At 30.2% G+C, this 17434-nt stretch overlaps 1 protein-coding gene across 6 annotated transcripts in view; it reads right to left on the bottom strand.

Moving 5' to 3' along the window:
• Plp (Pericentrin-like protein) overlaps nucleotides 1-17434 on the bottom strand; it is an 85978-nt gene that overhangs the window by 40520 nt on the left and 28024 nt on the right. For 4 of the 6 annotated variants that reach the window (XM_065503997.1, XM_065503998.1, XM_065504000.1 and 1 more), the window contains exons 2-6: nucleotides 10250-12901; nucleotides 9502-10190; nucleotides 9194-9437; nucleotides 8684-8824; nucleotides 4611-4946 (exon numbers count right to left, since the gene is read on the bottom strand). In XM_065503997.1, coding sequence (XP_065360069.1) covers nucleotides 4611-4946; nucleotides 8684-8824; nucleotides 9194-9437; nucleotides 9502-10190; nucleotides 10250-12901 — 4062 coding nt within the window. The remainder of the gene's footprint in view (nucleotides 1-4610; nucleotides 4947-8683; nucleotides 8825-9193; nucleotides 9438-9501; nucleotides 10191-10249; nucleotides 12902-17434) is intronic. The other 2 variants (XM_065504001.1, XM_065504002.1) reach the window with 1 other exon arrangement.

Genomic DNA, 17434 nt, shown 5'->3' with positions numbered 1-17434 from the left:
AAAAAATGAGTTTCTATTGAAATTAGAACAAAAACTTACACATTTAATTTGTATGTATTATTATTTAATTTATCGATATATATGTATTTTATAGAAAATTCAATTAATTTAGAAATTTATAAATGAAATTTTAAGTTATTATTAATGTTTTTATAGAAAGTTCAAATTATTCGAAAATGTTGTACAAAATTTAAATACAATTCCATAGAGAATAGACATAGATCTAACTCAGTTGTCAGAAACATAAGTGGTGAGAATGTATTAGTAGAAAAAACAATATGAAAACAAAAACAACACTCGTATGTGTGACTATTTTGAGTAATTTTTTTGTTTGAGTTTTTTTCTAGTTTCCGCTCTATGTTCTCTATGTACAATTCAAATAAAACGTAATATTCTTTCACTAAAATATTTAAAATTGATTTTAAAAAACTATTTATTTACTAAAAAATCAAACATGACAAATTATTCCATAAATTCCTAATTTCTGACCTTCAATCACATACAAACATATTATTCATTAATTTCTCTTTTAAAGAAATTTAAAAAAAAATTTCATCTCAAAAAAAGTCTAAAACTTATAGAAAATTGTATGATAAAGAAAACGTATACATATATAAAAATCTATTTTCTATATAAACTGTCACCTTTTGAAAATGATAATGAACTTAAATTTACACTAAATACACCTCCCCGCTCATACCGCCAAAGACATTATACTCTCCTCTATCCTATTTGAGAACAAGAAAAACTGAAATTCTTTTTGTAGATTTATTTTTAATTCCAAAAAAGAAAATGTCTCATTTTTACAATGGCACCCAATATTTAAATAAAATTCAAATTAGATTTTATTTTGTGGGTTTTAGTTTGTGTTAAATTTTGAATTAAGAAGAAAAGAAAATCTTTTAGCACGTGTCTGAACTAAAATTAAAACAAAAAAAAGCAACAGATTCCCGTCTATCGTATTGACACTGATGTTCTTAAGAATCTAAAAATTGAGTTCATAGTGGATAGAGGCGCTTTCATTTTTTCGTCTCCTTTTACGAAGATTGAAATGAAACAACGAAAAAATATATGTGAAAGTGTGAAAAGTGTGTGTATTTTCTTTTGTTTTTATACGCGCTTTTCAATATTATTTTGGTGTCTTTGACAGAGGAAACGTGTTCATTGACATCTTGTTATTGTTTCGAGTGTTATTATAAAAATAAACACAAACAAAATTGGGAACGAAACTATAGATGATCACTTCGATGATGATTGTTTGAAAATCCAATTAAGAAGCAAAATAAATAGTTTGCAAAAACACTGAAGTAAACAAGCAGACAGAATATTTACAAAAACATTTCGGAGCAAAAATTGTTGTACCTTAAATTTGTTGATGATAAATAAAAAATAAATAAAGGGTGTTGCAATAAAAACTGTTAAATATTGCAAATAGATAACAATCTAGTATGTTATAAATATGTGTTGATCGTACACATTTTTTCAGTTGTAATAATAGATATTCGGTTAGGTTAACTAACAAGTAATTATAACATTATTGTTAAAATGAAACCATTTGCTTTAACAAAGTTGTAAATAAAAAAAATACCATTATATTTTAAGAAATCCCTAAAAACTTTTCGGACAATAACAAGTTTCTTAATTTATTTGGCAAAACAAACAATAATACACTAATAATCCTTTGGTTTTTTTACAATAACATTATTATGTCAGGTAAGTTGTCATGTCAAAACATGTTTGTGTTCAATTTTGAAATTATTAATGAAAAACAAGTCACAAATTGCAGGTAGCCTAAGAAGTTGTTGTTCAAAATATACCTGTAAGAACTTAAGTGCATAAACCCAACTGAAACGAAGGAATTTTCTTTTACACAAAATTTTACACTTAAGGATAACATGAAATTTTTACACACATTTTATCTATAAAAGAATTTTCTGTAAAAAATTGTTTGATGACGTTAATTATCTCTAGAAAATGTATCGATATCTTCACTATTCTGTAAAGAATTTATCGATAACTTCAATTTTCTATAGAAAACTTATAACTTCAGTATTCAATAGAATATATCGAAAACTTTAATTTTCTATAGAAAATTTAATGATAACTCGAATTTACTGCCGATAACTTGAATTTTCTACAGACAAGTTAAATATAATTTTTATACAAATTTTTTTTTAATAAAAATTTTCTATCGAAAATTATCGTTAACTTCAATATTTTATAGAAAATTTATAGATATCTTCAATATTCTATATAAAGATATTCGATTTCATATAGACAATTTATCGATGACTTGAATTTTAAATAGAAAATTTATCGATTACTTCAATTTGCTATAGAAAATTTATAACGAACTTCAATAGTCTATAATTAACTTGAATTTTCTTAAGAAAATTTATCGATAGCATCAATATTCTATAGACAATTTATCAATAACTTCAATATTCTATAGAAAATTTTTCGATTACTCGAATTTTCTCTCGATAATTGGAATTTTCTACAGACAAGTTATCGATTTCTATACAAAACTGATCGATAACTTAAATTTTCTTAAAATTGTACATTAAATATCATTTTCTACAGAGAATTTATCGATAAATTCAAAATTTTAAAGAACATTTATCGATAACTTCAGTATTCTATTGAAAATGTATCGAGTTATTCAATACTCTATAGAAAATGTTCCGATAACTTTATTTTCTATTGAAAATTTATCGATATCTTCAATATTCTATAAAAAATGTATCAATAACATTAATTTCATATAGACAATTTATCGATAACTTCAATTTTCTGTAGAAAATTTATCGATAACTTCAATATTCTATCGAAAATTTATCGATAAATCCAATATTCTGTAAAAAATATATCGATTACATCAATATTCTATAGAAAATTTATCAATAACTCCAATATTCTATAGAAAATATATCGATTACTTCAATATTCTATTGAAAATTTATAGATTACATCAATATTCTATAGAAAATTTATCGATAACTCCAATATTCTATAGAAAATTTATCGATAACTCCAATATTCTATAGAACATTTTTCGATAACATTAATATTTATAGAAAATGTATCGATAACTTCAATATTATATAGAAAATTTATCGATAATTTATTTAAAGAAAATGTTCTTTATAAAATTTATCGATAACAAAAGAATATTTTAGAAAATTTAACGATAACTTAAATATTCTAACTAAAATTATCGATATCTTCAATATTCTAATAAAAATATATCGATAACATTAATTTCATATAGACAATTTATCGATAACTTTTAATTTTCTTTAGAAAATTTATCGATAACTTGAATTTTCTATAGAAAATTTATCGATAACTTGAATTTTCTATAGAAAATTTATCGATAACTTGAATTTTCTATAGAAAATTTATCGATAACTTGAATTTTCTATAGAAAATTTATCGGTAACTTGAATTTTCTATAGAAAATTTATCGATAACTTGAATTTTCTATAGAAAATTTATCGATAACTTGAATTTTCTATAGAAAATTTATCGATAACTTGAATTTTCTATAGAAAATTTATCGATAACTTGAATTTTCTATAGAAAATTTATCGATAACTTGAATTTTCTATAGAAAATTTATCGATAACTTGAATTTTCTATAGAAAATTTATCGATAACTTGAATTTTCTATAGAAAATTTATCGATAACTTGAATTTTCTATAGAAAATTTATCGATAACTTGAATTTTCTATAGAAAATTTATCGATAACTTGAATTTTCTATAGAAAATTTATCGATAACTTGAATTTTCTATAGAAAATTTATCGATAACTTGAATTTTCTATAGAAAATTTATCGATAACTTCAATATTTTATGGATATCTTGAATTTCCTATATAAAAATGTATCGACAAAGAAATTTGTTATAAAAAACATATCGATAACTTAAATTTTTAACAATAACATCGAATCCTTGATATTTCCACAGAAAACTTAACAGATCCTTGATATTCCCATAAATTAGGTGTCTATCACTATAATTGTCTATAAAAAAATGATCAATAACTTCAATGTGCTTCGAAAAATGTTTCTATATCAAGAATTTTCAATAAAAAATAGAATTGAACCCCATCTTTTTCTTTTAGTACATTATTTTAAATTTTGTATTAAATTTTGCACGTTCAAATTTATCACGTTTTTATTTTATTTATTTACAAAAAAACACTTAAAAATCCTGTCAGCACTGACCACACGGTCAGTGCTGTTTAAAAAAAGCACACAACACGTCACCGTTGGCAAATTTTCAAAATTATCAAAAACTAAAAAAAAAAATTGAAAACATAGGCACAAATTTTATGCAAAAATAAGCATATAAAATGGTATAAGCACTTAGGAAAATGAAGATAAAGCAAATTTGAAATTGATGTTTTGAAAAAAATAAAATTAACAGAAAATGATAAAAAAAAATAAAGCAAAAATATAAAACAAATTAATGAATCATCATGCATTTAATGAAACAGAAAATAAACTCAATTACAAACATCAAATGAAAGTGAAAATAAAGCGAAACAAAAATAAACGGAAAATGTAAAACAAATGAAGTGTCTGGAAGCTGCTGCTCACTTACCTGTATCTGCTGTTCCAATTCATGTACAATATCTTCTCTAGCCAATGCCAATTGCTCTTGCAAACGTCTTTCATATTCATCGATTATTTTTTGTATCACCTGGGCCTCGTTATTAGAATTCAATTCATCTTGATCGATTATGATCAATGACGTATTATTATTATTGTTATGATTGCTAAGAAATGGTGTTCCGGAGGCCGAGGCCTGTGCGCTGAGTTCTTCATTTGGCTGGCTTTGATTTAAACTACGTACGGTTATTTGGGTTAAATCTTCGGTATTGGTTGTTGTTGTGGTCTCTTGTGTCGAATTCAGGGTGGAATTTTTAGTAGTTGATGACTGTTTTGGTTTTAATTATGTTTTTAGATATTTTTTTGGTTTGGTTTTTGGAGGTGGGGGTTAGCACAGTAGTGTGTGTATCCATATAATTGGTTTTTAGATTTTGTTTTGGGTTTTGTTTTTATAAAAAGAAAATACAAAATGCAATACATGCGAGTTAGATTACAACATTTAAAAATAGTAATTTTACGGTGTTTTTTTTTGTGGGTATTATCTATTAAACACACAACAAATCATGATTTTTTATAAGGTAGAAGAAATATATTTAGCCGGATTTTCAAAATTTTTAATTATGTACTTGTAAGGGACTGAAGAAATGATTCGTAGAATCATATTGTGTTAGTTTGGTACTGAGTACGTAATCCTAACACATCTTAGAACCATCAAACGGACACATTGCCGTTTAATACCGTTTTAAGAAGATCAAAGTAAAAAATCGAACTTTTCCGTTTTTTATTTTCAATATTCATGTTATAAACATGGTCAATATGGATATCAAAATTATTACATTAACAAGTATTTACTCGTAGTGTGCAAAATTGGAATTTTACATAATTAAAACATTTTCTTCGATGTTATAAAGATTGAGTCAGAAAAAACTTATACGCCAAAACATAATAAGGAAGACTTGAACATTGTAAGAAAGCCTGAATCAAGAAGAAACAAGTAAGAGTGCTATATTCGGCTGTGCCGAATCATATATACCCTTCACCAAATTATACTTCAAAATTTTAAATATTTTTAGGTAAACAAAATTTTATTTTTTTCCAGTTGTTTTTTTAATTTTTTGGAAAAATTTTTTTTCGATTATTTTAAATTTAAAATTTTTTTTTTTTCCGATTTTGACCCATTGTAGGTCCATCTTACTATGGTCTTATATACGTCGTTGCAAATGTCTTTGAAATATCTATCATTAGATATCCATATTGTCTATATTAATGTCTTAGTAATCCAGATATAGGTCAAAAATCGAGGTTGTCTTGGTTTTTTCCTCATATCTCAGCCATTTGTGGACCGATTTTGCTGATTTTAAATAGCAAAATTCTCGAAAGCATGTCTGACAGAATTATTGAAGATTTGGATCCCTAAGATATCTGGGGTCTTCAGAAAATTGATTTCAACTGACAGACAGACAGACAGACAGACAAACGGACATGGCTTAATCGACTCCGCTATCTATAAGGATCCAGAATATATATACTTTATAGAGTCGGAAATGAAAAATGTAGAAATTACAAACTTATATATACCTTTCTCACGAAGGTGAAGGGTATAAAAATGTCTAACAGATATTGGTAAGGCAAAATATGTCGAACAACTCTTCCAAAGCTAATGCTGGGTTGAAGTCGTATAAAGTTCCAGATCGAAATGCGGTAAAGAACTTAGAAGCAAAAGAACAAACGAAAAATTTTTGGTAAAATTTTATTTAAAACAAAATTTAAAAATAAAATTTTAAAATATTTTTAGTTAAACAAAATTAATTTTTTTTTTTCAAAAAGTTTTTAATTTTTTTTTTTATTTTCGAAATTGTTTCTTAATTTATTTTAAAAAATTTTTTTTTTAAATTTTTTTGGAAAAAAAAATTTATGACAAAAAAAATGTTTTGATGAAAAAAAAATCTGGTTAAAAAATATTTTTCTCGATTTTGACCCATTGTAGGTCCAACTTACTATAGCCTTATATACATCGTTGCAATGGACTTTGATTTACAAAGTCCATATTTTTTAAATTAACGAAAAGATTTTAAATATTTCAATTTACTTTTAAAATAATAAACATTTTCAACAAAAATCCTTGAAAAATCGTATAAATTATGGATATATTAAGGTTAAGCTTGAACAAAACAATTATAGAGTTGTATGCGGCTCGAAGAGCCCTTTTAAATGATACCCGATATTTGGGACAAAATACAAAAAACCAAAAAAAAAGTATTGAAAATGTTCCAGCTCACGAACCTTTATCACTAGACCCAAAATATTTTTTGGGAGACATCCTAAAACAGCCAATGTTTATTTTGAATGGGGGGGTGTTGTTTAACAAAATTATTTTTTTCTGTGAGTCGACTTAAAGGTCTGATTTGCAATTTAATTTATTAATTTGTCTCTTTTTAATTTACAACAGGTGGCCTTATATGGGAGCTATGTCTAATTATAGACCGAAAGTCTGTGTGGAGTTTTCAGTCTCACATCGTATGCGTCCCAGGTGGCCGATAGGGGAATTGTGGTCTAGAGATACTGTTTTTATAACAGGTCATTAATCAATATCATGTTCATATTGATTACTGCACCGCTAGACTCTTTTTCCAGGGGACCTTCAGTTTGTTAATTCCGTCCGATATATAAACTTTTGATGGTCCCTCCTTTGGTTCACTGGGGCTATCCAGCTCTACAGATGTGTCTACATTCCTGAATTTGGGATAAGATTGTCCTTTAGACTCCCAAATGGATGTAGTATTCTTCAGACCGTGGTATTGGCCAACTGGCTCAGATATTAAAGGATATCTGGTAGGGTTATTCGTATATATACTAACAGTAAAGCTGCAATCAAATTCCTGATAGCTGTTTAAGCAACATCAAATACAGTTCAGGATTGCCGAACATCCTTAAATGTGATGGCTAGACATTCAACAGTTGTACTCACTTAGGTACGTGAACACAGGGATAAGGAAGGCAATTGTATTGTTGATAACTTGGCAGGAATATGAGCCTCGATGTCGTAAGATGAGATATACTTCCTATGTGTCATTCCGCTGTTGTCTTGTAAGCAGCGGAAAATAATGCCTATTATGAACTTGAACAAACAACGTGGGGTAATTAATCCATCTGTGCCATTACAAAGATGATATGGCGCCATTTCAGTTTTTCGTTGCAAAAATCATAACATTTTAACCAAATGAGATAATCAAAAACTTTAAAAGGCATATGATAGATGATTGATCAGCCTATGAAATGAGTATTTGAAAAGGGTTCTACGCCTTTCAGGTGTATACTTATAGGTTAGCAAAGTTGAAATTTGTAGAAAAATCAATTTTATGGGAAGTAAAATAAAATATTTTTTTAAAATTTTTGATTTTTTATATTTTATGATTTAAAATTTCGCGGTTATATGTCGCTTTTGGAACCATGTATTTTTTCAAAATTTTACCTCTAGCACAAAATGGGGCAAGAACGGGCAGCTGGCAATTTTTGCATTAGGTAAAGAAATAATCAAAGAAGTTATTTTCAAAATATAGCAAATATAGAAATTGATAGTTTTTTTTATTTTCCATCAAAGTTGAGAAATATTGAAAAAATGGATAGTTGGTAAATATCGATTTACCTGGACAAATACAAAGCAAACAGTACAAGTTTTTTTATTATTTTGTTAATAAATAGATATATCAAAGGAACCAAAAATAATGTCGATCCGTTACATAGTTTTCGATATATTCGGGGTTGTCATAGAATCCAATCGTTGTCGGAATAGGTTTTGAAAACGTTGAAAACATTTACAATTTCGAAACATAATGCCGCGATATGTTTTCAATGCAAAATGAAAATGTGTGAAATAAATGAAAAGAAATGGAAATTCTTCCTTCACCAGTATAAAAAAGCATGATTTGTTTTTTTTAATATAGAACATGAAATTAGTTATATAATTGTTGATTAAAAAGCATCAGCCTTAATAAAAAGCATGCTATTTAATTAAAAAAACGGAAATGTATTTAAAACTTTTTATTTTTTGTAAAAAAAACTCACCACAAACTCATCTTCAGGATAACGAGATTCATAATACTTTAAGCGATCGCTCAATTTTTTGATGTGATCATCTTGGGAACGTTGAATTTCATGAATTTTATTTTGATAAAATGTCTTTAATTCGGTAATTTCCAAGGCCAACTAAAAAGATGTTAGACAATAATGAAAATTAAATTTAAATTGTTATTAAGTTTTGCCAGTTGAAAATTTCGCTTTCCATTTTAAATAAATTGATAACAGTTTGTAGGATTACATATATCTTAATCAAATGTCAGCATGTTGTCAGGAGTACTAAAATATTAGTATTATTATTATGTCCTGCTGTCATTTGTCAAATGTATGAGGGACAGAGTTACATATATAATATCTCTCTCAGTCCTTAGCCTTCCACACATTTTAGTCAAATGTCAGCATGTTTTTAATAGTATTTTCAATATTATTATGTCCCTCTGTCATTTGAGCAAATGTTTGAGATACATCTCCAACTGGTTGTAATAAAATTAAACTTACTTGTGTTCCCTGATTTGGGGCCAAGTCTTCATTGAATGTATCATTGCCAGGAGTCATTTGACGATGAGATGGACTTAATAATAGTTCAGCCTTTGAACGTTTACGTGGCGATGATTCTTTGGATTTGCAGGGTGTGACAATTTTAAAATCATCGGGCAATTGTTCTTGATCAGAACATTCGGAGGCCGAGGAAGAGGTCAAGCCATGACGTTGAGATTTTTGGGAAAACACATCATCAGAATATCTAGATATTAAATAGATATTTATAAATATTATTTGTAAAAAAATGGAATCTTTACAAAACTTACTGTTTCTCCAGGTCAGCACATTTGGTTTCAAAATATTTCCTTAAATCTTCCATTTCTTGATTATGTTTCGTGTCTCTTTCCATCCTTTGCTGCATAAGTTTGTGTATTTCCTTGTCTTTTTCCTGTTTTTCACTGTCCCACTGATCCATAACAATTTTCAGTTCTTGATCATATTTCATTTTACATTTCTCCAATTCTTGACACAAATAATCATCGAATTTCTTTTGTACCATAAAGAAGAGTCTCACTTCACTGGGTGTTAGATATTTTTGGAATTGTTCAATTTGTTTGCTAAAAGCGGTGGCATCACACGCAATCTCCGCATCGCTGGTGGGATAGTCGTATTGGCGGGGCATAGACAGTTGACGTTCACGGGAATTGCGGGACATTTTCTCATCATTATCGGTTAGATAGAGACGATCTAAATCATCATCGGATTCACTGACCAAGTCCATGGATATTTCTGAAATTCTTTGGCCATAGTTGCTTTCTTGGTCACGCGGCCAATAGGATTTTTTGTACGACTCCATGGCTTCTGTGAGTTGTTTGCGTAGTAAACCCACTTCGTGTGCTAGTTTTTCGGATTCTCCTTGTAAATGTTCTCTTATGGTGAGAGATTGTTGCAGCGATTCATTTAGTTTGGCTATTAACTCATCACGTTTGGATAGTTCCATATAAATGTCCATGGTCTGTAAACAGAATTGTTAATGAGATTTTAAATAAATAGTTTTCTTCATATTACACTTACCGGTTGACCAAAGTCCTCCTGAAATGTTCTATATTCAGTGGAATTTGTTACCAAAGAACTGGAATCTCTACCCGAACCCATTAGTTCCGGCGAATTGTTGTTATTTTGAGAATCTCTTCTATTATTGTGCTCCAGTTGTAGATTTAATGAAGCCAAACAAGCATCTTTGTTGACCAACATTTGTTGCAGTTCTCCCACCTTTTGTTCCAGCATTTGTATCATATTTAAACTTACTGCCGAATTAGAATTCTCATTTTTGTTATTCAAAGTTTTACTGTCACTTTTCGAAGTCAATGTGGCAGATTTTTCGTGTGTCAGAGAATTTTGTTCATCTTGGATGGATAAAGAATTGCGCTCACTTTCCTCTGTTATGTCCTCTAAAACATCTTTGGCAAAGTCTACCAAGGAAACTCTCTCCATGGCTTTAACTTGGCTGTTGTCTACAGGTCCCGCAGATTCTCCTGTGGGAGACAGTTGCAGCTGGTTATCTTTTGGTTGTATTTTCATGGCCATTATTCTTAGTTTCATTAACTGCAAAGAGGTTTCCTCATCATCTTCTTCCTTGGTATTTATTTGCAGAGTAGACCAAGGTTCCAACTGCTCTATTTTGGCTTGATGTTCTTTCAAATCCAAAGATTTAGATAAATTACTTTGCATTAACTTTTCGGCTTGTTTAGAAGTTGAGGGCTTTTCTGCTATTTCCGGCAGACTATCATCTAAATCGGTTATCATTTCCGATTGCAAAGTTGTTTCAAAAATTTCCTCCACCACCTGCTCATTGGGTATAATGGAGACTGTAATATTTTCCCTTAATTTTGGTAGATTTTCTAACATAACTGCTTTCTCCTGCTCTATAAATTTAACAGTTTTATCTTTATCACTCTCTTTTACTGTTTCTTCTTTCTCCAAATACTGTTTACTTTCCAGCAGCTTGGTAGAGCTTAAGAAAGACTCACCCATACTGACTCTGGTTTCTTCCTCTGCCACTTGTTCTTTCATTAATTTCGAATCTTCCTTTAAAAAACTTTTCATTTTACTTTGCAGCTGAGACCTTTCTGGAGTATCGGCCAATAGCTCATTAACCAGGGTGTCATTGTGCATATCAAAACTGGGATTAAGAGAACTTAAATCACGTTCATCGAATGTCATTTCCATGGAGTGATTTGAAGCCATTATTTCTTCAATGGAATGATCTTTTTCACTGTGCAGGGAAGAGGCTCCCGATAAAGGTTTAATATCGGGATTTTCAAAAAACTCTGGTCTTGCAGGTTTCATAACTAGTGGCTTGTCCTCCTTTTGAATGTTATCACTTTTTAAGACAGATCCTGTTTTAGAGCCATCATTGGATTTATTGCTCTGCTTAGTTGTGGAGCTCTCTAAGGTATCCCTATGACTGCTTTTGGTTAAATCATGTTCAGTTGGTTCTGTTGTTTTATTGTCTGTTATTTGACTAAATACTTCGCTCTCAATTTTAGCTTCTTCTTGCAGTTCGGACACATCATCAGCGGTGGATTGATTGGCTAAACTCTCCTCTTCTTCAGCTGCTGCTTGGCTAGCTAAAACATTAGCATCATCTTCATATTCAGAGGCCTCATGTTTGGAGTGTTCTAAACGTTTTTCCCCAGGCAAACCTATTTCTCCAGAATCTTCACTGTCATCATCTTCTATTATGAAATGTTGAGCCAATTTGCCTCCCGATAATTGATCATCGTCTATTTTAAATTGATCACTAGTACTATTGCTCTGTAAGCTCTTACTTTTATTACTCATTCCGCCTCTCTCAACTTTTAACTCTTCACTGCCCGAGCTGTCCGTGAATTCTATGCCAAATAACTGGTCCATTTGAGGTTTTTTACTGGGACCCGCCAGCGATACACTTAAATCTTGTTCTTCACTCATTTCCAAAGCCTCTTCGATTTCCTCCTCTATCTCATCCTCTTCATCGGCTGTTGCACTTAAACTAGGATTGGCTAAACTTTGTGGCACATTACTTTGACTGGACGTTGGTGTTGCTGATGTTGCAGTTGTTGCAGTTGTTGCTATTGTTGTATTTTTCGATGTAGTTGGCGTTGTGGAGGCCGGCATATGATCTGTTGTTGATCTCTGTTCGCTTAATGTGTTATTGGTATGTGTACTCTCCATTATGCCGAGTGATATGGAGGATGTTGGTTCATCAAAGTACGTAGCAAATGAAGCAGTGTCTGTAAGACTAAATTGTTGGACCTCCTGCTGTAACAATTCACTGGTATCTATTAACGAAGATGTTGATGCTTCTGGTTGTTCTTGCTGGAGCTGCTGCTGTTGCTGTCGATCGCTTGGAGTTCTTTCAACTGTGTATGTTTGAGCAGAACTTTTTGATGTTGTTGTCGTTGAAACATTCTGTTGCTGTTGTGGTGGTGTCTCAACAACCGAAAAACATGTTTCTAAACATTGTTGCAAGTGGTCGTATGTGGCCTGAGATGTTGTATCTAAATCAAATTCTAGAGTTGGTATGAATTCAATATTATTTATAGATGTTTCAACGTTCACCAGATGTTGTGTCTCATTTGTATCTGAGTTGGGGGTTTGTTGATTGGCGCCCGCTGTTGTTGTTAGTTGTTTCTGTTGAGTTGTTGTTTTATATGTTGCACGTGGGCGCAACAACGCTGTTATCTGTAATGATTAAAGGAAAGTGAAATATTTAGCATGTTTTGTAAGAAAACAATAAAAGTGATTTGTAATTTTTATTACAGATTTTAAAGTACTAAATGATGTATTTGGGAGTACTTGTGTAAAATACAAAACAACGTATTTCATGACATTTTCAAACAAAAACAAATTTCCCTTTTCTCTTACATAGACATGTGCAAAGGACCGAAAAAATACCCTTGCTCAATCCTACAGTGATTCACAGAGTACACGTAACCAACTCTAATAGCAGATTGGTACCTAGTAGAGAGGAGCTATTCGGTGATTTTTGAAGAACATCGTTCTCAGTGACCGTGATTTATAATTTATTTTAAACAGTGACCCTTATCACGTTTTGTCTATGCGAAGCAAAATAACAACAATGTGAAGAAGAATACATTCACCCCTATCGCAAATCAATATTTCACATAAAATCACCCTTATCGCGAATCAATATTTCACATGAAATTTGTTAACTTTTCCCATTTTTCGTTCATAAACTTTGTTCATGTGAAAAAATTCCCCATGTTGGGAAATTTTTAGATGGAATTTTGTAAACAATAAACCGCTGTTAAGAACAAAATCAACTATTGTGAATGAAAAGTTCAGGAGAATATCACGATAGCAATTTTCCCTTCGAGGGAAATGGATATTTCATGGGAACATAAATTTCACATGTTTTTCATGATAGGGGTGAATATTTTCCCATTTTTCGTTCATAAACTTTGTTCACGTGAAAAAATTCCACATGTTGTGAAATTTTTAGATGAAATTTTGTAAACAATAAACAGCTGTTAAGAACAAAATCAACTATTGTGAATGAAAAGTTTAGGGGAATATCACGATAGCAATTAAACATAAATTTCACATGTTTTTCACGTTAGGGGTGATTATGTATTGAGTGGATAACTTAAAAATGTGGAATTTTTTTCAATGTTTAGCTTTTATTTTGAAACATTCCCATCTTTCTGGTGACATATGGATTCCTATCAAAAGAACTGCTCATCTTTTGAGGTCAAAAACGAATCTATCCAATTTCATATACTCTGTTTTAAGGTGAAGCGTATCCCAGAGACAGCGTTCTGCGTAATTCGAAACAAGTAGTAGTCGGAAGGGGGACGATCTGGACTATAAAGCGGGTGAGGCAAAACTTCCCAACCACTTCATTCTAAATAGATTTTAACAGGTATTGTAACATGTGGCCGAGAGTTATCCCGATAGAATATTACGGTTTCATGTCTGGCCGCATATTCTGGTCGTTTTTCGGCCAATGCTCGTTTCAAACGAATCAGTTGTGGAGGAACAAATTTTAATTTAACAAACCAAGTGATTTATAAATCCAAATGGATCCGCGCCTGCCTTAGCGCCATGGATATTTGGCTTTGTGTCGATATCGCAATGAATCCATTTTTCATTGCAACTAATGATTCAGTGCAAAAATTATTTTTATTTTGTAGCGTTCAATCATCATTTCGGCTTCAATTCGTATGTTTTCCAATTTCCCTGTTTTTGGATGAATCCTGCTGCTCGCTAACGTTTTGAAATAATTTTGCTAGCTCTTGTTGAGTTTGACAACAATCTTCATGGAGTAATTCTTGGGGTCTTCAAACTTGTTTGCCTGGCCTGTGTGATCTGTGTCCTCCGTGTCAAAATTACCACTTCTGATTATCACTACATTCAGTAACAGTTGTTACCTGTCACGGTGATATAAATCATCATTAAACAGCCTTTGTACTTTGTAGTCCATACCGCTATTTTCAACAAAACCCAACTTGGTTCTACAAAAAGTTGGTCAAACAATCAAAGGTCTGCCGTCAAAATGAAAACTTGGTTCAGGTAAAAGGAATGGTCCACTTGATGTTTCTAAAGCCAATAAATAGAAAGTATTTTCTATTTATTTGTTAGCTCAGCAATTGGACTAGTTGGTACCAAAAGTTAAAGCCAATGCAGGTTTAAATACATACAAGGTTCAAAAAGTTCCTGACAGGAACTCTGCTAAAAATTTAGAGGCCAAAGACTTAGAATGGAAATTGAAATGAAATTTTATAAAAAAAAAACAAGTAAGTGAGCTAGCTATATTATGCCGAATCTTATACATCCTTCACCAAATTATACTTCAAAACAGGGTTTAAAATTAGTTAAACGTTTTTTACATTTGACTACCGACTGCGCAATAAATATGAATCGTTTTCATATTAATGTGCACAAATACTGAAAATATACAAACTATAAACCAATGCCATATATGCACAAGCTTCATGGTAGAAATATTTGTCGCAGTTTTTCCAAAAATATTTTGCCTTACAAAATATTTTACGTTGCAGCTAGAAGACAAAATGAAAATTTTTCATTTTTAAATCTTTTGCTGCCTAAATATATGTATATTTTTGGTTAGCAAAAACAAATGAAATTGCTTGTGTATAATATACAAAAAAATTACTACAAAAACATCATACATGCAAACAAATTGCAGCGTGAAAACCATAAACTGCAAACGATATGCGCAGTGAAAAATTCAAACAATGAAAATATGGAAGATGCTAAAAGTAGACTGCCAAACCATACGAAGTTGAAAAATGTAAAATACGAAATTGTGCAAAGTTAAAAATGTTTAAAGCGAAAATGTTTATTTTTAAAATATTTCCGCCGCATATATGGTTTTGTTTTGCCGCATATAGTCATTGAGTAGAAAAATGTGAAAAAAAACTATGAAGTTGATTTGGGTGTACAAAATAAAAAATTGTATTGAAATGTGTGTTAATAAAGAATTTTAGTGCAATAAAATAGAAGTTTTATTTTTTGAGGTATTGTGAAAGATAGCAATGCAGTGAAAATTAAATTAAATAAGATTCTGGACAAAGGATAGCTAGCGGAGGATATTATTATTGAATTTTTTGATTGATTGGCTTTTTTAATACGAATTCAAATGTATTTATGCTGGTGGTAATAGGAGTCCAGAAAAATTAGTAAGAAAAAAAATAATTTTGTATGTAAAGCGGTTAAAAGGATATATAATGCAACAACAAAATGTGACAAAAACAAAATACCATAAATAACAGGATCATTCATTTTATGAATAAAATCTATCATAATAAAGTGTTGTACATTCAAATGTTTCCTTTCGTAAAATTTGTAACAGGAGAACAAACAAAAAAATAAGCAGCATAGAAAATAATTGTGGAAGAACAATTTTATGTGTAAGATATAATGCAAAAAAGGCACAGGTATAAGTACAACAGGAGCAAAACGAAATTAACTGCAACAACATCAACTTATACACACAAGTAGGTAATTATGATATAAAATTGCTGTTTGTGTGTACATACAACAACAATTTATGCAAAAATCATAAACAAATACATAAATAGGTTCAATCGTGATCGTGAGTGATTTTGTAGCAGGAGAAAAAAGGATAAAGAGGAATGATAGAAAATGTAAGCATCAAAAGAAATGAAAAGAGTTAAAAAGGGATAGAAAATGCAACAACCAGATTATGGAAGGACACATGAAGAAAATGCAAGAATAATTTATCACTACATATGAATACAAATAGGTTATAAATAACAGGAGGTAAGAAATTTAAGAAAGTTCCTGAAAATATAATTCTGCAATGAAGAAAATTTTACTGTATACAAATATCAAGTGAGAGCGTAAATGATCGACTTTGTTTGTGTTTTTAAATGTTTATTCATATGTATCCATTCGTAGTATTTCTAACAGGAGAACAAAAAAACAAATAAGCAACAGAGAACAAATTATGAAACGAAGGCTCAACAAATTTTTTACATAGGCACGAGTGCAGCAGGAGAAAAAGGAAATACAACAACAACTACTTAACTACTACCTCAAGTAATTTTGAAATGCAACTTAAAGACCTGCACATGCAGCATTGTTTAACATGAAGACAATTGCCACATGATGCTTTTGTCATGTCATGTTATGTTCTTTTACCTACTTAACAGCAACACGCAAAGGCAATGTATATCAAAACAAAAAACAAACGCAGCATCATTTTAACAACATCATAACACACACAACATTAAAAAAATTAACAGATGCATGGATGACATGGAAAATAATTTCAAGTCATTTAAATCATGTATGAGGCCTTTTTTGTATGAGATGATTTCAATTCACTTGTAGTATTTATTGTGTGCAATAAGAAAAAATCTATATTAATCTATATTTGTTTGAGCATCACGCCTAAACGGCTGAACCGATTTTATTGAAATTTGGAACGTAGATAGATCCTTACTGGGAAGCGTCAATAGGCTATATATTTTTTTTACTACGACAGGGCTAGCGAAGAGCACCGAGTCAAGCTAGTTGACTATAAAAATACAACTGAAATTTATATTTATATTATATAGTAGGTCAAAATAAAAATACGAAAGTACACCAATGGGTTTTTCAATGTTGTTTTGGAAAATTTTACAATATTTAGTAATATTACCTGTTATATTATTACTTAAAAAGGAATACGTGGAATATAAGCCATAAAATGCCAATAATTTTCAT

This window comes from Calliphora vicina, chromosome 3, assembly GCF_958450345.1.
Source record: "Calliphora vicina chromosome 3, idCalVici1.1, whole genome shotgun sequence".
NCBI lineage: Eukaryota > Metazoa > Arthropoda > Insecta > Diptera > Calliphoridae > Calliphora > Calliphora vicina.
Note: the sequence above shows the minus strand (reverse complement) of the source record. Positions and strands in the feature narration are given on the sequence as shown.